At 43.5% G+C, this 27,852-nt stretch overlaps 1 protein-coding gene across 2 annotated transcripts in view; it reads left to right on the top strand.

Annotated features, from left to right (window-relative positions):
- Positions 1-27,852, top strand: part of LOC117728010 (SH2 domain-containing adapter protein F-like) — an 85,014-nt gene that overhangs the window by 50,772 nt on the left and 6,390 nt on the right. Inside the window, exons 3-6 of one of the 2 annotated variants that reach the window (XM_034528648.1) lie at positions 10,473-10,691; positions 11,751-11,849; positions 27,362-27,536; positions 27,692-27,811. In XM_034528648.1, coding sequence (XP_034384539.1) covers positions 10,473-10,691; positions 11,751-11,849; positions 27,362-27,536; positions 27,692-27,811 — 613 coding nt within the window. The remainder of the gene's footprint in view (positions 1-10,472; positions 10,692-11,750; positions 11,850-27,361; positions 27,537-27,691; positions 27,812-27,852) is intronic. The other variant, XM_034528657.1, reaches the window with a different exon arrangement.

The following is a 27,852-nucleotide window of genomic DNA, read 5'->3' as shown; positions in this document are numbered from 1 at the left end:
CCTTGGAAAAAGTATGCATCATCTTATGCAGTGTTGTCAAATATTGACTTAAATGCCAACAAGGGATCTCAAATTTAGATTATGATACTGTCAGGAGTAAGGCAATGTAATAAAATAAAATGAACAGGCTGGGACGGGTTTAATAAAAAACAAAATCAATACATGCCTGTCACATCAATATTTATGACGGGTTCATATCCGGCGAACAAATGAAAGATAATAATCAGCATGTGCAGGATTTCTCTCGAAAAAGGTTATGTTGAAACCTATTTTTTTGCTATCCTTTTGCAAAAATGTTCCATTAGTTGTTGTTTTTTCTTTTACAGAAAGCAATAAAAACAAACTTGTTGTTAAAATCCTGCTCATCTATACCATACAGGTGTTCAGCAGCTGCAACATCTGAAACGTCTTCAGACTTTCCCCTCTCCTTACACCTTGAAAGTTGAGCCAAAGCTCCATAGTGCATATGTCCTCAGAGCTACAATGGTGCTGAAGAAAATAATGCAAATGATCATCTGCTCCTCTGCGTTCGTTCTCCCAGACTGTTCTGTATAAGGACAGGTCTGCACTCAAGTGCACCTGAGTGGAGCTTGGTGAGCATATTCGTGCCAACCCATGACGTTTTGTGTTTTCTATTTTGCTGATGGTTATGTAACATCTCTGTCTGACACCCTGTTTTGGTTTAGAATAATGTGGTTTAGATGCAAAGTAAAACATTTTTTTTAAAAAGCTGCTGCATATATGCAGGTTTTCCGGCACCAACCCAAGTACGTAATAGCCTTCATATGTCTGCTTACCTTAGTTTCGTTTGTACTGTTGTAACGTTACAGCGGGGTCATATTCCATGTGTCTCCCCTGCGTCGCTCCGTCTGCCCTGTCAGAGTGAATCAGGTTGGACAGAGCTGAGAGGTCTGACTCCAGAAGCTCCTCTCTGGGCTGTCAGGTGTCTGATCTAATGGAGGCTGAAGAGGACAGACACACACACACTCACACACATAGTCTTGTGCTACTCAATGGGTACAGTACGGATAAACAGGGACCAGAGTGGGCAGACATTGTTTAGACACAGCGGAACAGGGGTGAAGTGTATCATCTTCATTAGTAACATTGTACGGCTTTAATGTTGTCCACATGAAGGTAAGCTGGAGTAAACAACAATAATGTCTCAAGCTGTCGGCAGACACTTGTTCAGTGGGTTTTAATTAGACTGTGGTTAATTGCAGTGTTTCATATCTGATAGTTGGATTGGAGGCAGTGGGTGTCAGACTATGGCACTGTACCACTCTCCATGCATGCATGTGTGCATGGTATGAGGAACATGAAACATGACAAACGTATAAACATCCATTCTCACAATCTGGAGTTGGACCAAGCTGTCTAACTGCATATTTGATACCTTTATAGAGGCACAAACATAGCTCTGCATTAAGATGCATAGTGTCTCTGTGTCATGGCCAAAGAAGAAACTCATCATTCATCACCAGAGAAATGCCTGATTTTCCAAACGCTTTATTCACTATATTTATATTTCCATAATGAGGGTCAGGTCTATAGAAATTAGTTTTCCAAGGAATCACGTTGCCGTATTACCATATTGGGAGGCTGATGTTGCATTTTGACTCAGATGTGCGGCACCAGCTTATAGAAATCCGTCAGTGTTCACTTCCACCTTTGCTTGGCATCCAGTTGAGGCTCAACCTCTCCTGTATTCAGTGTTTCCCATTGTTTTAATCTGTTTGCGGTCATGTTGTTTCATTCGCGCCCGACGCCAGGTGACGAGGATTAGGTCACGCACAGTCGTGTAAACACTGTTGGCAGCTTACCGTGGTAATCCGCCATTACTGTATTTACCCTCTTCCCCATGTCATGTGGGGAGCGCCTACCGAGAGGCTGCACTCCTCTGAAGGTCAAAACGGCACACGCGTAGAAATAGAGTGATGTCACTGCTGTGCAACTATTTGCATTGCCAGAGCTCAACTAATGCTCGTTTCCCTGAGGACATGCACGTCCCATGGACTGGATTGGTACACAGGTCACAATGGTACTCCAGCATAAGTAGGATAAAGGGAACAAATCAATACCAAAGCGTTCCAGCGTCTCCCTATCTGCTTTCCTTTTAGCCCGGGAGATGCAACTTCTTTTTCTTTTTTTTTTTTTTGACACAATGAATATTTATGCTCTATAGAACTAGTTACACTTTTTTTTTTTTCTTCTAATTTGCTGCAGCTTCATCCTCATGTTATGCTTGATAACGAACCTTGACTTTGAAGTTCAGGAATACGAGTGTCAATATGCTTTTTCTTTCTTTATCTTTTAGTGCTCTAGGGGTGTATTTGTAAGAGCCTCTAGAGTTTAGACTTGCTGGCATATTACAAATAGTAAAACTGAGGTCATACACAGTTCAGGTTGTGTAATGTTGCCGCAAGGAAAAGATGTGCTGCTGTCCTCTTGTTTGTAGCCCAGTTTGTGAGTAAAATATGTCAGCGTTTCAGCACGCATCCATCTCCGCTAATGAGAGACAGCCCAAGGAGAGCACAATGACTGTCAGCTCCACTCAGCGTGGAGGTGATAGAACTTAATTTACCACAGAGTTTCTCGGCTATGGCTTCCGTCTGCATTGTTGTGCTGCAGGGAGAGATTATCGGATTATCACACAATAAGGAAAAACGTTGGAATAAAAAAAGTATGAGATTCTTCCTACTTGCTGCAAGGCCCGCAATTTAAGTGCACAGCTGTGTGTTGGCTTCGTATAAAGAGTTTTTTAGATGGCTGTTAAGGAAAACCGTTGGACATGCAAGCACCAGGATGATCATGATGTTGTGCTGGTATGGAAAGATCAGGAGGAGAGTGTCGAATGTAACATTAACGAAGACACCGAGACACTCGCCTCGTCACATGTTTTGAGAGCTAAAGTGCAAAAGTCTGTGGCTGGTTGCCATGAGTTCATACATACATGACCTCTGCCTGACCCAGGTCTGTTTAATACCAAAACATAGTGCTGCTGTGCTCCTCTTGTGCCGCCAGATTGGCACATTATCACCTGCCTCCATTCCATTCCCCTTCCCACAGAGAAGAGTAGATGAGCAGTCCCGACATCCCCTGAGGGAATGTGAGTCAGTTGAAGGTTGAAGCAGCGAAGTGGTGGGGGTGCAAGTGGGTCTTTGCCGAAGGCCTGTCGCCATTAATGGGCTATTGCCCCCCTATGGGGTGGGGGCATGAAGTGACTATTCATCACAGCCATGTCCTCGTGTCATCAGACTTCCCTGTCTCCCTCCTCTGCGACCACACAGGCAGATTAGGCATCACGACAAGAGGCACTCACTGGCACGGCTTACTCGTCTTTCCCTTTCTCCTCTCCTCTGTCTATCTCCTCTCCTCTTCCCAGTTCCCTTCCCAGAACCAATCCCCTTCCCATGCTGTGTTCTCCTACCGGCACAACCTGAACTCTGGGTGCACTCTCCTCTAATCCACCGCCAGTTTTATCTCAGCTCGCGAACAATAGTCACAGAGCGAGCACAACTCCGAACCGCAGCCTGCAGAAAAATCGCTCCACTCCCATAAGGTTCCGGGACTTTCTGCATCCAACAGCGTCCGCCAAGCAGCCTGTCACTGCTTCACATTAAGTCCTCCTTAGTGTGCGTCGAGAAAATATCCTTGCCTTCTGCGTCTTTGACTGTCCTCCAAATGGAATTTCTAATACCGCAGTACTTTCAACGACAACGGCGGATGACTAAACGCCTCTGTACTTGTGACGCCTTGTCATTACGCTGAGCTACTGCTTGTGCATGTGTTTGTTCACTGTGGTGTTTCATGAGTTAGCGGTGAGGGTTATTCTGTGATTCATGTAGGTAGACGGGCACCTTTCCAAGCCGCTGTCCCCATTCATCTCCTATTAATGAGCTTTCACCTCGGTCCTAACAAGCTGTAATTGTGATTGTGCCCCGCGTAGGATCAGTGCCATCGTCCATGCAGTGGCACTGCGGTGGAAAGGGAAAATCACAGGGAGTCCCTCAGCGGTGTTACACCATCCCATGTTAAACAGCAAATCCAGTTAATTACTCATTACGGATGCCTGACTCTGTTAATAAGCAATCCTTTCAATGACAACAGGAAACTCAATTCCATCTCAAGCACGTGTGTCCGGTGGTTTCAACTTCTGTTTTTAGCCGTGTTGGTGGCACGGCTCTCGGGATGTCCTTCTGTCTGTGTGTGTGTTCCCCTGGGAAGACATGTGTGAAATATCTACTCAATGAATTGGCACCAGTTTGTGAAGAGACATTCATGGTTCCCATACGATGTCAACTGTTGGGTGGATTGCTGGGACGTTTAGTACAGACATTCAAGGTCCTCACAGACACAAATTGTAAAAATAATGATGTACTGACCTTTCATCTAGTGCCATCATCATCCAATACAATGTGTGTTTTTCCAATACTTTGGTTAATACCAAAGAAACAGCAACTATTATTACACCAAGAAAGCTACATTGAGGATCCGCCACATGAAAATGATTTGGAAAGCTCTTTCTGGTGTAATAAAGGTTATTGCACATCGAAGCAGTGGTCTGTAAGTGCGGCACCTCATAAGTCAGCTAACAGTTATTTTCATCAGCAGTGAGCTTTCAAGTGATATGTGTTCATTAGCTGCTGAATATGCAACACCCCTCACTGCTGTGCATATTTATTATTCTTGCCACTCTCTCCTTGTGTCTGTGTCTCCCACTCTCTCTTCCCATCACTCTCCACGACTTCCTGTCGCAGTCTCTTTGTTTATTTCTCCCTCTGTGACAAACTTGCGTCACACGCCTGTTTCTAATTTTCTATTTTTCCCCTCCCTTCTTCTATTCACTCACTGTCGCCCTTTGTCTCTGCCTTTTTTCATACATCCCCATAGTCTCCCTCCGACTCTCACTCTCTGTGTCTCTGTTACTTTGTCTGTCTGACTTCCGTCATCACCCGCCTCCCTCTTGTTTTCTGCTTTGTTTATGGCGTCTCTTTAGACATACTCTCTTGCTCCCGTAAGGGAATGAATCCATATACATGTCGGCATGTTGTGGAAGACACTCTTCAGATTCTATTCCCTCAGGCCATCTGGGGGAACAGCAAATTAACACATACACGGGTGCGCACACCCACACAGGCATGCATTCAATCTGCTGCACGATCTTTAACTGGATTTAAAAGGTTACACTTACGTGGCTTGACAGACAGACAGATAGATAGATATATTTCCTATTATTATTATTATTATTATACATTAATTCAAAAAGGTGACCCAGCTCTATTGGTCCGCCTACAGGAGCCATTCACTATGTTCCATTTGAATGTCAAAAAGTATGGCTTCAAGCTGAAACAGTAGGCATTTATAAGAAAGCACAAACCAAAAATAGTGCGGCAAAACCCAAAATACTCTTCTCTCCGGGCCAAGCATGAATAGACTGTCTGAGCTTTGGCTTCCAGGCTTTCCAAAAGTATACGTATATATGTGTGACAGGCAGGCAGAGGCCTTGGAGTGTACCCACCGCAAGCTTGGCACAGTGTGAGCCGGGAGGAAGTAGGAGACGGAGAGAACAAAGGCATGGCTGCTTTTGTTCTGTCTGCAGGAGGCTGATGGAGACACAGCAGCACACACACACACACACACACCCCTTGCAGTTGGACAAACCTGTAAAAATCAAAGCGTTATAAATTGTCTCTCAACATCAAATCAAGTAAGACATGTTGAAATTGTGCCGGCTGTGAAGAGAGACGTATAACAGAAGCGCCCATGTTAATTAATTCCTTTTGTCTTTGCTGCTTTTGTTCCTTTTTAAAAAGCCACGAGACATGGAAATTAAGTCAAAATTGTGGGTAAAATGTGAGCACAAAGCTGACAGGATTGTTTTGTCTTTGCTTATCGCGACTGTTCTCCCAGAGGTCTTTGGGTAACAGTCTCTGGCAGGAGCTCCTCGGCCACTCAATAAAGCGGAATGACACTCAACAGCAGGCCGCCACGGGTCAAGGAGTAAAACACCTTCTCTTGTCAGCCAGCTCTCATACTGACACACAATACCTGTGGGTAGCCCCCGATATAGCTTACATCTCTGACTGCCGCCGCAAGATCAACCCTGTTCGTCCCTCACAGACCTGGGCCGTCAAACAGAGAGAACTCAAGGCGACAGAAAAGTCTCACTGCTACGTTTGAGCCTAGTTAATCAACCCTGTAGCTTTCATAAATGCGTGTCTCTGTCATGGGACAAGCTTGGCTTGGCCACAGTCATAGATCGCTAAGTTTACTAAAATACCTTTTTGGCATTCATGAGCAGCTCAGCGCCAAAGCACAAGTTGAGCAATTAATGTGTTTGAATCAGAAAGCATCTGCTACTTCATCGATCTGTGTTTCACTATAATGTATACTTAGTTACCCATTTTCCTCAGATGGAAGGTTTTCCGCAGAGTTCCACCTCCTTGATAACCGAGCGCTATGAAGTGACAATAGCTTCACAGGTTCAGGCTTTCTTTAAGAGTGATTGACCTGAGGGAGCAGGCAGAGCAAATCCTTAAAACCTGGTTATTTTCTGGCCATTCTTTTCCTGGGGCGAAAAGTCAATCGCATTTAATCCTTCACTGGTGCACAAGAGATCCCCTCAATCAAATCCAGATATTCACTGTGCCTCTGCAAGCACTTCGGACACAGCAAATTCTCTCTGCCTCATTGAGAGTGGGTGGGTGGCAGTCAACCAGAGAGGCAGATAAATGTGTTTCCCCTTTACATATTTGAAGCTTTAGCCTTGCAATAAAGGCACAGTTATGCAATCGTTTGCTACTTTCTTGCAAATGCATTCACTTTTACTGGTTTGCCAATAATGGAGAAGGACGGCCAGTACGGCGGGAGTGGTCCGGACGATGAGGGCTAGATGGCTCGGTCAGTCCTTTATGTGCAGCAGGATGCGGTTGCCAGGTTGGTTGCTGTTAATGTCTTTTTTATTTAATCCGGAGCTCTCTGCCTGCCCATGCACTGCCATGATAATATGCCCAGAGGGCTTCTATTGTAGTGAGTGTAACACGAGCCCCCCTGGATGTATTGCGAGGAACATGTTCCTCTCTTTCCTTTTTAGGATTTATCTCTTGAGTTCATGAACCAGAGATAAAAAAATGATAACGAAGACAGGGGATTTGTCACTGCCTCTATTTATGTTTTTTTTTGCTTGCATGAGGAAACCTGCATTCAACTAACTGGTGCTTAACAGTTTTTTATGACGGTTAGTATCCGTGTCTTTTCTCATTAGGAATAAATAGTTGTAGCTCGAATGCAGCTGTTTGGTTCTCAGCAGTATGCTCTGCAACCCCCTCCCTCCCACACAAACACAGCTTTTTTTAGTGGCACTAAACAGATGCTTATGGTCAGTGCTGCTGCTGCAACATGGCTTTTGAAACCCTGTGGAGTGTGGCACACTTTCTCGAGGTTTAATTGTTTCCTGAAATACTTTAAGTACAAATTTTGGAGCAAAACCTTACTTTTGGCTGCATAAATGGTCTTGAAATATCTCCTCTCCTTCCCCTTGTAAAATACTGGGAAAATAAAAATATTGCAAGGAATTTCAGGGGTATGAATGTAGGAGGACCAAGTAGGCAAGGGGAAAAAGCACAAGAGAGGAAGTGCAGCATCTGGACAGGAAGTCAGTCATCCGGGGAGGGGGAGGTAAGAGGTACATCAAGGGAGGGTGTGGTGACTGACCTCTGACCCTTAACAGAGGGTAGAGGTCAAAGACAAAAAGATAGACTGCAGCTGTGTTGAAACATGCAACCCCACTGCCATGCCAATCACTGTAATTTGCCTAGACTGATGTGTCCCCACCCAGCTTACCAAGCGTGCCTTAACAGGAGCTGACAGCAAAGAAGAAAAGAGTGGAGGATGTAAGGACTACTACTGTGTGCTACTATCTGCACATACACAAGGCCTCATCCCTTGGAGGGAGTCTCATTCCACTGCAGCGGTTCATTGAAAGCAACGTGCCTCCAATTAAAGGGTTCTTCCCACAAGATTTACTCACCACCAGTAATACCCTCCTCCCATTCCACTCTTATTTTGCCGCCTCTGGCATGCCGCCCCCCTTTGCTTCTTCCACCCCCTTCTAGAGCTATTTGTTCTCTTGCAGGGGAGGTAGGCCCTAATCATGCCAAGATCTCTTAGTACCAAGTCTTTTAACTGCTAGATCAAAGAGTGTGAGTTTGCCTAATGCTGGATTACGCTGAGATACGGGACCAGGCAGCCTCACCTCACTCCACCCCCTCCGCTTCCACCACCACCGGCGCGTAGCTCCATTAGGCTCAACGCATTGCTCATTTTTCTGCAAGAGCTCCCTTGGGCTAAGAGGCAATTATGCAGTAGTGTGGCATAATATTTCATTCTCTTCACATTGCATTACTCTATGGTGGTGCTGGCCACTAACAGCTTCATGCGGCCCAGGAGGAAGGGTGCAGACTGCTAACAACTTCATATGAGTAGAGGGAGATTGTTGAGAAGAGGAAAAAGGAGATGAGGAGAGTTCTCAAGGTTACGATGCTTCATTAGGAGTCAGGTCTGTTTCACCTACTTACATCGAGAGAGAAAGGTTTCGCTTACATCCTAGTTTAGGTCAAGTGATGTTAAGTAGGTTTATAACATGGATGGAAAAACACAAACATGCACTGGATTTATGATTCTTAACATACCTAAAATGCCCACTTTTCAAACGTTGAAATGTTTGAGGTTTTCTGAAATGTTTGGCACTGCTTTACTTTTATTTTTCTAATAATAGTAATGTGGTTTTCACAGCCTCTTTGAAATGTTTGAGATAAACCTGACTGCTATATGAGCGGCCAGGCATCCTTCATGGCAGTGTCCACCTTATTCAGGATGTTATCTTCATGCAGAAAGTATGGACACATGAAATATCCAACTACAGACAAACCACAGATGTTGAAATCTTCCAACAAAAGTGTACTGGAGCCACTCTGCATTGTGTGAAGATTGCACCTTTGGTTGAGTGGCTGTTTTTTTTTTTTTTTTTTTTTTTTTTTAAAACTGGAGAGGAAATCTCCATCCTCCATCTCAGGTTTGTAAAATCAAATGTAAGTTGTCCATCTTGAGGAATTACGTATGCCGATGCTTGCTGGTGGTCAGTCAGTTGGTCTCTCAGAGCGTGACATGTTGACAACAGTTGCACAGATTGCCGGGAGGAAGGCCCTTTTTCTAACAGCACCCTCAGAATATTAACACTGAGTTGAGAAGACATCTTGGATATATGTTGACTTTAATGCGGCTTTCACACCAAAAGCGTTACGAATATTCGCAGCGCTTTTGGTGTGAAAAGCATAAGAGAATCACAAAACTACTCAAATGAAATGTAAATACAGATTCACCAGCTATTGATAAAAGAGACATTATATGCTGAGTATGTCGTTTATAGTTTTGCGGGGGACACGGAGAGAGCAAGGTGAGAAAGGAAATTGGTTTTGTCTCTGTTCTGTCAGAGCAGGTATGTGCAGCCCGGGGCCCGGCTGTTCAGAACCGTTTTGCTGTACTCGGGGATGTTACACTTTGTGCTTTTTTTGCAGGTGCTCAGCCCCCCCAGGCCTCCTTATCCTCCCCTTATTTCAACACTTGCTTCTGCTTTCCACTTATGTTATCAGTTCAGCAACAGCAAACTATCACCCTCATTCGGCACATGCAAGGGGCCCTTTCTTCTCGCATATCCCATCAACATGCAGATGTACTTTCTTCCTGATGTACAATGAGGATGGGAGGTGCCCTGCATACTTTTATGTTACTGATAGGCCTGTGAACTCTTATATTAGCGTCTTATATCGGTGCCTTGCTAACTGTTGTTAGGATGCATTGAGGCTGCAGTTTGACTGCAATGCTTCCAGCTACCTTTTATAAAAGATAAACCCAGGTAGTTGAGGCAGTGCAACACTGGGCAACATCAGAGCAACTTCAGTGTACAAGTGATTTCCCCAGCACAAGAACGTACCAACATTAGGAGCCTTGTGTACCTTTTTTTGCCCCCCATCGTCCGTTTCTTCTACAATGATCAGAAATTGTTTATTACCAGCCATAATAAATGACAGGCTTTACTGGGTTTACAGCTTCTTCCTCATTTATAGATAGAGCACAATATATAGACCCTTTTGTTTCATAGGCAATGTAATTAGTGCCCTTTAACCTGCAAACTGTCATTGGCTGTGAATTATATAACAAATAGCTCAAACTGTGACCATGAGGCTTTTTTCTTTCTCAGTCAAATCAGTTGAAATATTCACCCACATTCATCACATGCTATACAAAGAAATGTGCGAGTCAGGCTTTACAAAATGTTCTGCTTTAGTGTTTTGTAATTGCATATGCTGTCATAAATCGTTATTTCTCATATGCGGATGGAGCCGTTTTCATCTCTAAAACTTTATCACAGAAACCCAGCATTAACGACCAGCCTTTCTCCTTGTTTGTAGAAATACGAGCTGGTGGGCGAGGACCTAAGGAAGGGCTGGTGAGGCAGCTGCCCCTGTACGACACGCCATATGAGCCAGCCGAGAACGGCGGCGACTCTGACCCTGAGCACTCGCGCTGCCCCAGAGAAAGCCGGCTGCCCCAGGATGACGAGCGACCCCCCGAGGAGTATGACCAGCCCTGGGAGTGGAAGAAAGAGAGGATTTCCAAAGCATTTGCAGGTACGACAATAAGCACCCACATAATATGACACAAGGAGAAGTAGCTAAACATCGGTAACATACTGCATAGCATGAAAGGAGTTTTGTGGAAACAATACAGAACCTCCACGCTTTGCTCTTTCTTGTAGAATCAATATAAACGTACAACAAGAGGCAATCCCAAAGATTTCCATTTGAAATATTGCAGGCAACACAATAGCGATTTAGGCACCCGCATAAAAGTATTTAAATATTTGTATATTTGGGTGTCTGTGGCAACATGCACGGACAAAAAGCAAAATGATTTTTTTCTTCATTGTATACACACACAAAAAAAACTAAATGCGCACAGATCTGAGAACTTGAAGCTCATGTATTGAGAGAAAGACTCCAGACTGCTGAACACTAAGCACAATTACATTGTTTTGACTTAAATAGAAAATATGAAATGGACTAAAATCTTAGGGATTGCCACTTTAACTTAAAATATCATATTCTGATAGTCCTGATGTCAAAAGCTCACACAGTAAAAACTAATCCAGTTTAGCGATGACTGCTTTTAAATTCCAAGCTTTTAACTCTGAACCAGTTTCCCTTCTGCTCCACTAACCCAGGTGTCTGTTTTTTTCCGGCTCTAACACATTTGAATTTGGCTTCTGTCAGGGTGGTGATGGTTGCTGCTGCTTTAAACTCTCTGTTAACGCTCCTTTCTTCCCTTCTCTGTTAAAGCACCCGCTAAGTTCACTTGCAGGTGTCCAGTCTGCTATGTGCTGTTTTTGATCCAAGTGCAGCCTGTTTAAGCTAAAATGATACCTATGCTGCTCAGGGGGGCATGATTGGTTGTGCAGTTGCATGTAGGGGCAGGTAGTCGCTGTGGTGTGAGACCTTCAGCATGGCTAACACAGCCATAACATCAAACAGGGCTGTTCCTGGAAAGAATATGGCTTTGGAATATGAAAAATGCAGCCTAAAAATAAAAGCCTGTTACCTGATATAATAATAGAAAATCAGCAACCCATGACTCTTATTTTTCATCGTCCCTTTTCTCTTTATATTTTTTTCTTTTTTATCCTTGAACAGCTCTGCTTTGTTATGACTGCATTAGCTACGAGGGTTCTGTAAGTGGCACTGGATCAGGTCCCCACGGAGGAAAGGACTGCACTTCTAAATCCCTCACAGGTACCATTGGAGATGGGGCTGGGGATTGTCTCTTGTTTGTCTTTATGTTCATCTTACACTTAGACTTTGATGCCTAAACCGTTACCCTGAATCTTGCAATTTGAATGATTCTTTGCTTAAATCCTCAGTACACAGGTAAACAATTGTCCTTTTAGAATGAATGTTATAAGCATGTTTTGCAGATTTTTTTAGCAGGTGTAAGAAGTGTGAGCCCAAACAATTACATCTACTAGTTGAGAAAATGTCATCCACTTGAAATGCAAATGACCTTGATTAGAATGGCATTATCAGGAAGCCACTTGTGTGATTGCTAAAATAAAGGCACAGCCAATAGTCTTCAAATCAGCCTTCCATTGTACACACGAGTGTGTAAGTGCAGTCACACTTCTGGGTGCTCAGAAGTAGGGGTGACGGGTGAAGTGTGGGAATCCATGTTGTCTCCTCCACCTCTAAGGGTGCTGTGGGGCCAGAATAATGAACACTCTGGTTGAACGGTTTTGAAAAACACATGTAAAAATGATTATGGTATGATTTCTGCGGGGGTTCTATACCAATCAAATATGTTATCTGTAGATTATGATGTATAGAACCATGACATCTCTGCAGCATGACAATATTTAATGTAAAATGCCTTTTAACAAATATTCAGCCTCCTAAAATTTGAAAAAAAATTGCAATAGGCTATATTGCGATTTAAAATGCTGTTTTACTTATATGGGGTTGTTCTGCACACAAACAATAATATAATAATCTTGCATCATCAGGATGACTAATTTTAATTTACAGCTGAATGAAAGAAGCCATTATGAATATGCATGGCCCTGAAGTCTTATTGTGGATACAGTTGGGAAAATGCGTTGCTATGGTTGTGATTAGTTTTTGACACTTTGAAGAGTAATTTGACTTTATCGAACTGTAACTGTAATCTCACAAAGCGATATCAAAATGATGGATAATGAATAGATCATATTCTAGTTTATTTTCCATACTTTTATTTTCATTTCCATGTATTCCTCTATTGTATTTCTCTTTGCTTTGGGAACACTGCATTGCATTTTTAGAATTTCAATAAAGCAAAATTGATTAGAGGTAGAGAGGATGCGAGAGAGATTAATTCCCGATGGTGTTTTTCTGTTGATGGGAAGTTAAAGATGGACTTTGTGAGACATCTGGAGGCAGGTCATAAGATGTTGCTTATTAAAATGAAAGCACACTCTAAAGCCCAATTACATAGATGCGGTCAATAGCTCATATACACCTGTAAAAGACACGTCAAGTCGGTTTCTCTGTGACAGAATGGTGGGAAATATTTGCGCTTCGGTGTCCAAACTCAGAACACGTCTTATACAAAATACAATCCACTTTCAGTCATTACATCAAAAAGACATACATTTAAATATTGGTTTTAGTCTCTTATGATGGCATAATTCAAGCCGTAGTGACGGCAGTAGCATGGACGAGAGTGGAGGAGCGGATCAGGTGCTGAGTTGGGCCTCGCTGTGGTATGTAATATGTTTTAGTGTGTGTGAACTCTCTTATGTGACATTACATGCTAGCAAGCTCATCAATCTCATTTGTGGAAGAAGAAAAAGGCTTGAGGGAGTATTTAGTGCATGCCTGCAGGTGAGCAGCGTACCACTCAGTACCAACCTCCTGTACCTCATTAGAGCTACTACAGGGAACTTTTATTTTGTGTTGATTTAGGCGGTGCCTGTTCACGGAAGCAGAAGCGTTCTGAGAACCCGAGTCCCTTTAGACAACCTCTCATTTGACTGCTGCTGCAGGGTCTGACGGTCGCCCCCTCAGACCTGGTTCTGGTTCTCGCGTGCCTCGAGCTCTCCTCCCGCAGGAGCTTTAACAGTTCTGGTGAACTTGCATGGTTTCATCTGATTTCACACGGAAGGCGGCCCGATGGCATCGATGACGAGCATTAAGGATAACTATATAGAAATGGACAATACTTTATGTTGGTTATATGGAGGCATCAGAATTCACCAGTTAAACGTTCCTCACAGCAGCTTGAAAGATAGTATAATTACTCTGTGACAGAGGAAAAAAGGTGAGAGATTTTTACTTTTGTTTTGAAGATTTTAAAACTTAGTAATATCATAAATTGCATGTTCAGATGGACACAGTACTGACAGGCAGAGCAGGCTCTGTGTATGTACATAAATATAATATGTCTTGTCTATTCTTTTATCATGATTCAATTTCCTAATTTCTTTGTCACCTAATTTCTGTGTCCTGTTTACTTCTGTGTATTCTAGGCACTGAGGTCTTCATAGGAGTCACGCTGTTCTGCCTCTGCCTGTGATTAGTTAAATAAGGGATGCTGCATCCTTAATCACTTTCTTCCTCTCCCTCATTATTTTTCTGTCAAGCAGCACTCAGAAGTTTGTGTTGGGGCGCTATTTACTAACACATCCCTCTTTCAACTCCCCCTTCTACACACAGCGTCCCTCTTTTGATGATAATTAATTTTATTTCCACTGGATGTCAAAGTGTTGGCTGGCAATTGGAGAGCTAAGACATTTAAGTTGTCAAAAGCTGCAGCCCCGAAAAGGTTCTTTTGATTCATTGCTCGTCTTCATTCTGCGTTATGTTTTATTCAGGCAGAAATAATTCCCCACTATTTGAAAGACAGACACAAAGAGGAATGATGAGAAAGAGGTCTTTGGGACGAGCCGTGTCAACACAGGCTTGTTTCTCTTGCAGGTTTCAGTGTAGACCGGCCTTGGATCCAGACATCAAGGGGCTTAGAGAAAGTGTTCCACCTTTCAAGGCTTGAGCATGTGTGCCTGCGCCCGAGGCTCTGATCTTTGCAACCAGCTTACCTCAATAGTCAAGAAATGATACACTGCTTCAATATTTAAGTCCACTTGTGAGCCAGTTCTTTAGGACTGTCTACAAACAGCTTAGAGCCTTCTGTGAGATCTTCAACATCTACATATCTACTGGGTGTTTCACAACACTTATGTCGATGAATTTTCATCCAACCAATTTTCCAACGCCATCAAAGCTTTTACATCATATTCGTCATGGTAGCAGTGTTGCAAAGGTTTACTTGGGGTTGTATAACTACAGATTGGAATCAGGAGGTCACGGGCTTACTGTTAGTCAAAGCTTGAGCCGTCTGGACATGTTTGCTCAAGTAGTTGTGGAATCCATGTTGGGATTATATTTCATGTTTTATATTTTACTTTCATTAGTTGAACCAATAACTAGATACTTCTGGTCACTCAAACTAGGGTTATGTGGGTTTGATGGTGTCAGCATTCTTTAGTTGTTAGGGTCTGCTTTAGGATGGGGAGTCATGATGGAGTATGCAGGGGAAAACATGTATGTGAATTTGCTTTAGTGCAAAAGTGCAGTTTTGAGGCTAATAAAACACATCCAAAAAGGTTTATGTAGGAACATTTATTGACAATATATCATTAATAAATTCTGTAGGAAAATGTAAACACATTAAATGAACCAGCTATTTGTTAAGCTAAAGTAACATGTTATATTTACTAAACTGCATTGTAAATATCCATATGATTTTGCAAAGCAACTTTGTGATCTACTGCAGATGTTTTACACAGAGCGTGAAAACATAACAATACAACAATTTGTGTTGCCTTTATTTCAGTCCAACGCTTATTATGTTTTTTTTTAGATAATATGGGTAAAATGGAGAGTTGTTAACCAGCTCCATACAGGTGCTGTTGCTGTGTCCTCAGAGGTCAGCTTTTAAGGTAGTATGTCAAAATGTTCCGAGGTTGCTATTTCAGGCCTGATTCAAGCACTTCAGTGCACAGCTGGCCCGTTTCAGATCAGCCTCACTACAGCTCCCTGTGCAGTTAGGTTTCTACAGGGCAATCATTTTCCTATGTATATTGCTATGGTTGCTAAAACACTTCATGGCCGTGGAATATCAATGACTAATGATACGCAGTTTGGATTTTGGAGGCATTTTCTGCAGTCATCAAAACATTCACGGGAAAATGTTCTGTGTTTGCAAACAAACAATGAACAGATAATAAAAAAAGATACACAACCTTACTAAGCTGTGGAGTGGGTGTAGAAAAGAAATAGGAGGGTGCATTAAATAAGTACCGAATGCTGCCTACGCCCGCCCACCACGGTGTAACACGTTGCGCTATCTGCATAAAAGACTATTTGTCTCCATTAATGATGGGGGAAGGAGAGCAGATTAATGCTCCGTGCTGCAGCCCGTTTTCCTCCGCTGTCCCTACCGCCGCCTGCATGCTCGCACGCCTCTTCACAACACTTGGTGTTGTTATTCGCTGTTGGCCTATCTCCTGACAGGTATGCAATGGAATATAAATGCCCTGCCTTGTTAGAGTATTGGGGGGCTGTTGCGGTTTGGTTAATCCCCCCCCCACCCCTTTACATACATACATAGACACACACTCTAGACTGAACCCATGCTCACCACAGCCTCTCTCCTGCCTCCCTCATGGCTGCCGACTTGGTGATGGATGAGACCGCAGGTGAAGAGTGAGGAATACACATTAGAATTTGAACATGTGAGGGCGAGAGAAAAGTGTGCTCGCACGTCCGCCAGTGGAAGCTCACAAGCTTTGACTCTGCATATGACACAAGCTCGCTCACACACCCAGACATGGTCACGCCGCCATCGGAAATCTGAGCCCTCGTCACAGCGGGGGCTGGATTGAGAGCAATCGTCACCTAATCTCCTTGGCCTCTGTTACCTGCTACTAACTCCTTTCACTTGGCTCCCGGCCAGCGGGGTACCGTGGGTTTTAACACAGAAGATAAGAGAAGACGCTGTCGCTCGCTCCCTCAGGTCTTGGGGAGCTTTATGGTTTTTTAATGAATCTTCATGGGTTTAACGACCCAGAAACCTGAGGCTCAAGTCTAATGTCCTAAAATAAATAATTGATTCAGTTACAGTTCTGCGCGGGTTATTTGCACCTGGGTTAAAACCGGCTGTTTTGTGGGTGCCATGGCTCCGTTTCGCTCTGCTTGGCAGGTCTGGTCCCCCCCCCCCCCTCCCTTGCTGTCTGTCACTCCTCAGCTTGGTCTCGTCCTCTGCAGCAACACCCTGCTGATAACCTTCCTGACAGCGCTCTTTCATGGGCCTCAAATGTGTCTTGCCCTCTTTTCACTGAGCGCTGCCACAGGTCTTATCTTCACTCGCACACATTGGCCACACACACACACACACACACACACACACACACACACACACACACACACACACACAGCAGCACTGTAAACCTCCCTCACAAAGTATGGCAGCAGTGCTCCTCCAGCAATGCCCCCGTAGAAGCTCCCGCTGGCCAGCCATCACTAACGCATCTCTTGCTTCTCTCTCTCCGAATTCTCATTTTTAATGCCAAAGCAGATCTGCGCTTTGAAAGAGAACCGGACCGTATAATGCGACGGATACAGTATGCGGAGAATCGTGAGGTGGCATTTCAGTTCACCCAGAGCGTTACACAGTTGTTATCTATAATGATTTGGGTGTCGATGGAACAAACGCGTCTTCAGAAAGAGGCTGTTTTCTTTTTCAGAGCTCTTCTGCTTATAATGTGTCGGCATAAACATTGCAATCTTCCAGCTTGTTTTGAATATGCATGCAATTAGCCAACCAAATTAAGCAGAACTAAATTAAATGCCGTTGGTGGAAACAAGCATGGCTGCTGATTTATGGCGCTGCACTGTTTACAGTGATGAAGTGCTATGGGCTAATGAAAAGCCTGGGTAAACAAATACCTGGCCTTAAAGATAGATCTGCTCCTGGAAGAACAAAGGGGAGGTAAACACACATAAAAATGGACCCTTGTACATTGTTCAAGTATTCTTTTGATAAACTGTAGCCGACATAGAGGCTTTGCAACAATTATTCAGCCGCAGCGTTTACGCCACACAAGCTCACTGAATGCCAACCCCCAGACTGGTGCTCAACCTGGCGGCGTCCAGTCTGAGTGACGTCCTGCCAACATCACATGCTTCCAAAGCAAGCAGGACAAGCGACGGACACACACACTTTGAAATGTTCCTATTTAGAGTCTGAACATGGCCACTTTTGTGTGCTGAACTTGTATACCCTCTGTCCATTTAGAATTGTTAATAGCATCTGTTCCTATGTCAACACTAGGCCTTGTATACTAATGTGGTTCATGCAGATCAGAAGTGGCATATTGATCCAAATGCAGTCAGATGGCAAACGAGACGTCGTAATCTTGTTTACATATTCCCACAGAAATAGTCCTCAGTTTGTGTGTCTTTTGTGTCTTTTCAAGAAGACTAAAACACAGAATTTGCTACCAATAATTACAATAACCCGAGCCGAATTGTATTCAAAAATCGTAAATTTGAAATTTTATGTATTATGCTACAAAGTCTTTGAATTAAGGAATTTACAGTGAGCAGGCTGAGTCACATGAGTTGGACATCATGTTGTTATTTTATTTTCCTACCTGATAATCCCCTTCGGTCTCTAAAACACTTAACCTGTACCGTCCACTGACACAAGACAACATCTGCATCAGCCAACACAGCTGTACACCGGTTGATGTGGTGAGATTTGAAGATAGATGTTTGAACCGGCTCTCTTGTGCTGCTGCTGCTGCCCCCTCAGACCACAATTTGAATTTGTCACTGAAGAATGCTCCAAGGTGTAAAGGTGCACTCATCCATCTGACAATAGATGGCATCGAGTCAATGATGGTTCAAGGCCTTGGGGCCAGCAGTATTTTTAAATGCCGTTACAAGGTGAAGGAGATTCCAGTAAAACAAAAAAACGAAACACTCGGCTATTGAATCAGCCTGCCTTACTTTTCACAGTGCTAAATGCTATTATTCAGCTGTGCAACCAAGCGCATCTGAGCCACACTCGCCAAAATCGGCTCACAGTGAGGCCGCAGAGTGGAGGCAGCCTTCTGCTCCCCAAACAATCACACGCTAATCTGCAATGTGAAATGAGTATTAGGCTTTTAATCTCATAGGAAAGAGAGTCCCCTACTTCACCCCAAAGTAGTAGAAGTTACATTATCTCCCGGAGTTTCTGACCTTCTGTCTTCATTCCCCACCCTCCAGTCCCATTGGTCCACCACCCAATATCCCTCCCATAGACATCAAGCAGCTCCTCCTTCCAGCCACCTTTCTCTCTCGATTAATCCCCTGACACCGGGGAGGGGGGGGGGAACCAGCTATTTAATTGCTTGTCGGATTGAATGTTCTCCAGTTTCTCTTATACACCCAGTCCGCAGATATTCTTTCTCATTAGCATGTGCTGTACCACCGCCGCTGTAATCCCTCGCAGGATGGAGGACAGTCAAGTTCATAACATTATGCTCTTCCTCCCACTGAAAACCAGCTTGTCTCCCAGCCAATACAACACAGTGCCACACTCATGGTTATGTATACAGCTGCATTCTTTCCCTCTTAGATGAAGTAGCACTTTAGATGGGGGTGTTACTCCGAATGAAAATGTGCCTCTAACTCTGATAAAATATACTTGCTGTCATTACTACTCAATGGTAAATAATGGCTGAATAGGAATCTCCAGTCATGTTGTAGCTGTCACATTGATGATTTCAGAGTGCATTGATAGACAGAAGTGTAGTTTTTGGCATTTACTTCTTCTAAAGTTAAATTGAGCTGAAGGTCATCCTGCCTAGGTTTGTTGTCGTTAGTTTTGTTATATTTCCCCTTTTTTTAAATCTTGTATCCTGTTGGTTTGTGCTTCTCAATGGTGTCTCTTTTGGGATACACCTGCAGTGTTTGTTCTTTCTGCACTTTTGGCAAGCTTTCAAGAACTGTTTTAATTCTTGTTTTAAGGGCATTGTCCGACATTAGTAGTTCATTTTTAATGATGTAATTAAATCACACACATTTTAGTCCCTTTTTTACTTACGTCCATCTACTGCGGTAACGTCTCCTGGACCATCGACAGTGATTTTAAAATGTTGAAGATCTGTGTTTGACTGATTAAATTTGAAAAAAAAAGAGTCATGGAATTTTAGTTAACACTCTTAACTTCTCCATTCAACACACAGTGTGTTTTTCTAAAGTTACAATTGCTGGACTATGGTTCTTTATTAGCCTTGGTTTTAAAATGTATTTTTTTCTTGGCTGACGTAAAAACCTTATCTTCAGCTATTTGACAAGTGGCCCTCGCTCAGTGACAGATATGCTTTTGCAAGGGTGCTCCATTTAGCCTGGTGCTACCCAGGCTGGACAGAAGGAATACATTATTTAAGGGGCAAAGCCCGGGAGCATCCACGGTCAGGATGGATGCATTCCAGTGAAGGATATTGTCTGCATTGTGGTTTATCTTTATATAGAGGCCTTAGTTCTTTTTTCAAACTCAGAACAAAGACTAAGAGCTGATGCACTATATCAATGACTATCTGTAGCGGAGCTCAAGGCAGTTTTATATATTATAGCCTTCACATTTTAGGTGCAGCGTTGTATTATTTGGGCCAACCTCTGAAGTAAAGTATGTCATACAGCACCGTCATGCATTCATTCTTGTAAAAGTCGTGGTTGAGAACTTTGCATTGACATGTTTCCACTGTATCTCTGGTGAGATTTAAGTGTGTCATTGTGGGTTCCAGTCTGGATTGTGCAGATTGTTGAGTGAGAGCTATTGGAGAGGGAAAAGAGAGGCCACAGAGCCCGACTCTTCATGTAGGGTTGGGGTTTAATAGCGTTTCATAGAATCTAAATCTGTCCTTCCAAATCCCTTATCGCACCCGAGCGTTTGCAAGTAACCTTTGACCTTTAGCCCGTGGTTCTTTAGAAATCCAAGAATGTAAAATAACCGCTATCAGAACCCAACCCTATTTACTGGTAAACTAACTTCACTTCTTTTTCAGTGCTGTTGTATCCCCTTCAGCTACTGCTGATTCTTGGATCACAGTCTAAAATGGCTCTCGACCACAATGCTGGCATCTTCTGCCTCAATTTATTTTTCACTTACCGCTTCTTTTCTCCTTTTTCTTCCCTGTTTCCTGTCATTACTTACCTTTCCTCACTCCCTTTGTTGTTGTCCATTGATGCCTCTCTGCGCTGTCGTCTCCTTCCCTCCATCTCTCCTCCGGTGACTTGGTCGACACTTGCAGTAGAGATTAAAGTGATCAAGGACCTACCGTGGCCCCCTCCTGTGGGGCAGCTCAACACCAGCCCTCCCCTGGTGGAGGAGCTGGAGTCTCCCTCCCAGACTGCTCAGCCCTCGCCAGGACAGACGAGCTGTGACCAGCACCACCATGGTGGGTGTTGTCCGGCGTCGTTCCCATCAATTACCCCCCATTTCCATCCGTCAGTCCATCAATCCATCATCCACCCGTCTAACCCCTTCAAAATGGTTACATAACTATTTGTTTATCTGATTTTTTATTAAGGAAGTGTTTCAGTAGTGTGTGCATGATTGTACTAAACCTGTCGCATTTAAGTCTGATTTTTGTTGCATATCTGCACTTTAAAAAACATTATTTTTAATTCATTTATTTTGCAGGGACAATGCACACTAATCAACAGTTGGACTGTAAGTGAGCCAGAGTTAGCCAGAGAGGCTAATTTTCCATCTGCTGTCCCCGGCCAGATGTTTTTAAGGCAGCCTAAAATAACAAAATCTCAAAATGAAATGGAAATAAAATTCATAGACAAACTGACAACATATAAACAAAAAGCAAAAAGAAAGGGTACAACAATAGACCAGAGCAGACATAACGGGCGAAACAAGCATCAGTTTTACGCACCCATTTTTGTGGATGCCCCTAATTAACCAAGCAAATAGCTAGCTGCCGTTGTTTTAAGAATCATCCTTACAAAACATACCAGTAGTTCAGGAATATGTGAGCATGTCCGCTTCCACTTAACTGGTCCGTGATGACTTACTGACATCTTTTCGACACCCCGTGTGATATGACTTTAAGTAGCAGCTCAGTAATTACTGCACTTTTCCATCTGGATTACATGTGGCAGAAAATCACTAATTCTTGTGCCGGTTTTAGGGCTGAAGGCTCATTAGTTTTAATTGTGCTAAACTGCCTTCTGCATGCGTAATTGCCGTTCGCTGTGACCCCCATTTCCTCTTGTCAACATACTCATAACCGTCCCAGATGTCCCTCTGGCCCGCTGTTCTCTACAACTCATTTGAGTCAATTTACCTTCTTGACCAGAGTCTCCTCCCCTCGGGTTCAGCCATATTTACCATCTTACCAAACACAATGGACAAGTCTTCATCTATGTTCAACCGATAAAGCCATTAGTTGGATTTGTGAAGCCCTTCCTCAGACTCACCCTCTTGACTGCTGCAATCACCAGGGGAAAAGAGGTACGTGTAGCAGAACTAATGCCAAGAACGGGATTTCCCCTGGCAAAGTGGGAAGACTTAGAGTGAGACCATGTAAGAGGACACCGCTGTGTGCTATAGGCGAGGACAGGGCAAGGAGTTGATTTATATCCATAAATCCATGGGAAAGGTTCTGTTTCCCTCTGTGATGTCAGTGGGTTTAAGATTGGCGTCCAGCTGTAAAGTGATCCTCTCTCGGTCTGGGCCAGTATGGCCCCACTCTACATCTTTGGGGTCAAAGGCCACTGGGGCAGACAGAGGAGGGGTAATGGCCTCTGCGACCCCTGTGAATACAGTTACAATGCACTCTCTTGACCTCGACATGCAGGCAGACCCTCAGTCACACACCAAGACATTAGTCATCCGTTATACACAGGAATGTTTACGTGCTCCAGATCGGCTCAGCCAGGGCTAAGTGCTCAGAGTCTGTATGTGTCTGTAAAGGTTATTGTGGCTTGCTCTAATATAGACCAAGAATAAACAATATCCATTACAGTTCAGGGATATCTGACTTATCCGTCTAACCTCATTATCTAAACTTTAATGTGGCTGGACAGGACAGATATTACATCTACATATAAATGGAGGGCACTTTCCTCTGAGCATAATTAAGAAATGTTCCCTTCTTCTTTTACATGAATTAGATATCCCACACTTTGAAGCATTTGTATCACCTTCTCCTTCCTTTAAAAATGAAACTGAGTAATTAAAATATATCCAGATTTAATTTCCAGTAGATCCACTTAGACATTATGGAGGGTATTTCCTTTGTCTTGGAAAAACCTACTGAGAGTTTTTAATCTTTGGGATTTATGTAAAAGAAGAAAGCATATTCCTAGATGGTGGAATCATTAGAGACTAACTTCTGGATTTGGCAGCGAGCAGCTCTAAAAATATATTATTAAAAGCGTCCAACAAATCATTATTGGAGTTCCTGGTGCACATAATTAATATCAACATAAAAGTAAGTGATTTTAAAGCTGCCAGTTCCTGGGGTATCAATTTACACGTCCTGGTTGGAAAAGTTAATATTCACATCACTGTACAGCAGTCGATGGCACACTTTACCCCTCAGACTAGTCATCCTTTTTGACATTAGTAAATGAGAATTAATTAGCCAGCCTAATTAGAGAGATTTGCTCAGGAATGTGTGCAGAGGGAAGGGGAATTGTCGGGTCTGTTCATAAGCCTCATGCACATTATTGTAACTACGTTTTTTGGTGTTTTTTATACTTTATGTTTTGAATATTGTGGCCTTGAAAAATGTACCATTCCATTTTGTAGTGTTTCCTTATTTGAAGATGCTTTGTGTGATGTTTGATTGACACTATAAATATCTCTCCACGTTCCTAAGGCATTATTTTCTTTTGTGCTGAATTCCATTGCAGCTCTTTGCGTTATGGATTGGTCGGAGTGTAATCATGGAAATGTCTTTTTGACCTCTGTGTTTATCTGTGTCCTCTCCCTCCTCAACCCCTCTGTGTTTTATAGAGCCCTCTAAAGGAAGCCACGTGTTTGAAGGGGGCAGGTCTTTAGGCCATCAGTCACCATCTGACTGACAGTTCAATCTGATACACAGATTCCATTTGCGGTGCCTTACAAGCAACAATGCTGATAACACACACCGATTCCCCTGCACATTTACGTGCGTGTCTATTTGCGCGCGTGTGCGTGTGTGTTCACCTTCTCGTTGAGTTTTGTTCTCCTCCGGGCCAATCCCCTCGTCAATCTTCTGTCCGCCATGTCTCAGACTCTTTCCCCCGGAGAATGAAAGGGGAATGAGTTTTTGTACTAACTCTTATTGATATTCAGCCTTAAAACTGAATCCTACAACAACTAGAAGCTGTTGTGTTTGTGAGATGGCTGGCAATCAAAGAAGACACTGGTTGAGCAAATGAAATGAAAGCTTTTGTTTAGTTTGGAGGTGCCCCCTTCAGGGTAATACTCTTCTTGTAACGCTGCACTCTGCCTGTGGAAAAGACTTGGCTCTGACAGAGAAGGTTGATGGGGTGAGCTCTTCTGACAATAGCCACTCTATAGGAGATGGAGGAAAAAAATGTTTAATCAAGGTCATATAAGGCACTGATTGTGTTGAATCCGGGAAAGAGTAGGAATTAGTGGGGCTGCCGGGAGGATTTAAAATGGGAAGCGCTGAGGTCATGCGGATGACTGAGTGGGCTGTAGATACACTGAAAGATGGACTGTGTAGGAAAACCAAGATAGCATCAATTATCCTTATTTCACCACCTTTTCCAGCTTCAAATGTTACGATCCCTGAAAATAACATATTTTACCCAATTTTTATATTGACATATAATCTTTGTTGCAGGATCAGACGTATCTAGAGACTGATAGTGCTGCATTAGGGCCATCAGAAACAGTGGAGATAACAGATGAAAGCTGCGACTGCTTTTTCTCTGAGACGAGCTGACATTCCGCCACAGCCAATTTCCCATTATCTTTTTCTTTCCATGACAAACAAAAACACAGAGACCGAGAGAGACGTGTGAGATGGAAAGATCAAAAGAAAAGGTTAAGGGGGAGAAAAAGAGGAAGGGCCGGACATATGCATACAGGAAGAGAGAAATTGAAAGAGGCAGTGAGAGCGCAATTGGCTGCGTCTTCATTTTGTTATCCGTCAGCGTTGACGGGGATAAGCAGAGCAAACATGCATCTCCCTTGTCCCCTTGGTCAGTTTCCATGGAAACACTATTTCTCACCCTTACACGTATATTGTATGTTCATCCTACCTTTCACTGTATTCCCAGCAGTCGGCATGTGGTTCAAGTAGACTGTGTGAAAGAGTAGAGAACTAATAATGTCTTCCATGCAGACTTCTGGGAAACACAGAAACATAATTTGACTGCCTGCAGTCTGAGCATCCGACCCTGAGGAAGAGGAGCTACAGCTCGGTCTTCCTCGGGTCTGAGGTTAGAGCCACAGTTTACCAAGCCGTCATGCAACCGTACAATTTGGCTGTCATTTTAAGACTCGGCCAAAGCCCTATAATGAACAGAAGTGCAGAGGCCAAGATAAAAACGGTGGGCGGAGTCATATGCAATAATCATTTCCATTAGTTTACGTTTCTGGGAATGTTTCAAAGTGAGTTGAAGCGAGTTAAACCTGAAGTTGAGCAGGAGATGAAGGGGAGCACCTAGTGGTCGGAGCTGAAACTGCAGCTCTCTGTCTCAATAGAACCTGTAGGCTCATATTCCATCACAGTGGTGAAAGTACTCCGGTCCTTTACTTAAAAGGAAATACTACTACAACAACTATTTGAAGGTGCTCAATTTGTTGCATCTCCTCTTGCATCCAACAATTAACTAAAAGTAAAAGGACAATATTATCAGCAAAATCTATTTGAAGTCTCAAAAATAAACAAGATACATCTGAGGGGTGCTAAGAGGACTAATGGGGTAGGAAGGTTCAACAAGGGCCCCCGACCAGGCACTGCTTGGACATATGATCTACAGGGGGTCACATGCTAAAGAAACTGCTGGTTTCATCTAGAACAATTTATTTCATTTAGGAAACTGCTCATATGTTTGTATGTGAAATCTGAATCTGAAAAGTAACAATATTTCTGCCATGGAGTTCAGGTGTGAAGTACGTTGAGACTTGAGTAACACCACGAGTCACGCAACCTCTGGATGCAGCATGAGTACAGGTTCACTGTCTCAATAGAAAGTTGGTGACTTTATTAGTCCAGTCAAAAACACTCTTTTAATTCGATTCATCTCTCTCAATGAATGGTGCCACTCCAGAGTTATTGTTACCAAAAACACTTAGTGTGTTGGCTCTGGAGACATGTCAACAACAACAATAAAAAAAAAAAAAATGTATTAATACATTTACAGTATCTACAGACGGTGCTATGTTTTCCTGTTCAGCCCTACTTAGGGGTGCCCACGAGCTCAATCAAAGTTGTTGATATGGTGTTGTCTCGTGTAGCCTAAATTGATTGATGGCTACTGTCAGCCCTCCCGCTCAGTCTGCTTCAGGAACACTTGGCAAACTCACAAACTGTTAAGTGTAATGGAATCCTCTGACAGGAAATACAGAGTCTAGACGGACCCATCTCCATCGACATGTTGTGGGGATCACAGTGCCCGGCTGTCTGTACAGTACCTGCCATGTTCAGTCCAGCTAATTAAACTCCAGACTAGACGGAGGCAATGGCTGTGAGTTTCATACTACATTAACTCCTTCCATCAAAGGCCCAGCTATGTGTTGATCTTAATCATTTTAGCCGCCAACAATCTCCAGCTAAAGCTTGTCGTATAGTCGGTGCTGTTATTGCTTGAGAAGCGTGTCAGTGGCTCTAAACGGGTCTTTCCAAAGCCAAGGGGGCTATAACATCAATTATAGTGATGGATGACGGAGGGAAAATGGGTAAAACACACATGTATATCCCCCCCCCCCTGAGAGAAGTGACTCTCACTTTCATTCGGCCTTGTGGGCATTATCTTCTCTTTTGTTCTCATGTTGGCTTTTGTAAATAACAGTAAACGTTTGTTCGTGTCCTGATTGGCTGGGAAGTTGCTCAGTGACCTCCCCCACATGCCATCAGACACTTCCCTGGGATGTGGCCAAGGCAGCTTATCGTGCCCACAGTTGACCGTGAGAGTTTAGAGAAGCCAGTTTAATGTTTAACCCGCGGTACCTGTGCGTGGGACCTTTGCATGACTTTTCCAGGTGGGCTTGTTTGCATGGCTGCACACATTTGTTTGTGTGTAGCTAAAGAGCGTACACGCGCACACATACTGTAGTATATGCGAGTGTATTTACAGATGCATGTGGTTGTTTGATTGGTTTGGGGGAAGTTGGCCTCTGTGTGTATTTTGTCTCAATGGGATGTGTGCACAGGGTGGCAGGATTGATTTATGCCTCTACCCCCTATGTGTACACGTCCTTCAGTTGGAGGAGTGACACAAAGTGACATTGTGTGCGTGTGTGTGTGTCTGGATTTCTGTTCACACACACCTTATTGCATGTTCTAGTTTAGTAGATATAGTTAACAACAATTTACATCATAACTATTATCAAATGTCTACTGTTTTTAAGCACACCAGCTTTCTAAGGGACCTTAACCTGCAAGCTAGCGGAGGCATACATATACAGTACATGCCTATTCTTCCAGAATAAAGTGCTTCAGCTGTTCCTTTTTTCTTTATTACAGTCCAGTTTGACGGTCTGGAGAAGTCTCGAATGTCGCCGACCAAGGAGGGGAAAACCCGCCCGCTGCAGCGACACTCCAGTAGCTGTCTGGTGAACACCAAAATGTCTTCACTGGACCACTGCAGCGCCTCTCTCGGGGAGCGTATCGACCCCACCATGCCCCTGGAGAGCCAGTTGTGAGTCCGATCACGGTGTCGCTTTGTTATGACTGCGTTTTGTTTCAAATACACCCCTTTGGCCCTTGTGGTTTCATTTTCATTTGTCCCATGTGCTGCCATTGCTTTGTTCCTCTTCTCCATCATCATCCCCATTTCCTTTCTGTTCCCTGTAGCTGGTACCACGGAGCGATCAGCCGAACAGATGCAGAGTCTCTACTCAGGCTGTGTAAGGAGGCCAGCTACCTGGTGAGAAACAGCGAGACCAGCAAGAACGACTACTCCCTCTCCCTCAAGTAAGGACAACGTCGCTCTTTCCTTAAATAACACGCCCCAA

The sequence above is a fragment of the Cyclopterus lumpus genome, chromosome 3 (genome assembly GCF_009769545.1).
Source record: "Cyclopterus lumpus isolate fCycLum1 chromosome 3, fCycLum1.pri, whole genome shotgun sequence".
NCBI classification, from domain to species: Eukaryota; Metazoa; Chordata; class Actinopteri; order Perciformes; family Cyclopteridae; genus Cyclopterus; species Cyclopterus lumpus.
The sequence above is the reverse complement of the archived record's forward strand: the minus strand, read 5'-3'. Positions and strand labels throughout refer to the sequence as shown.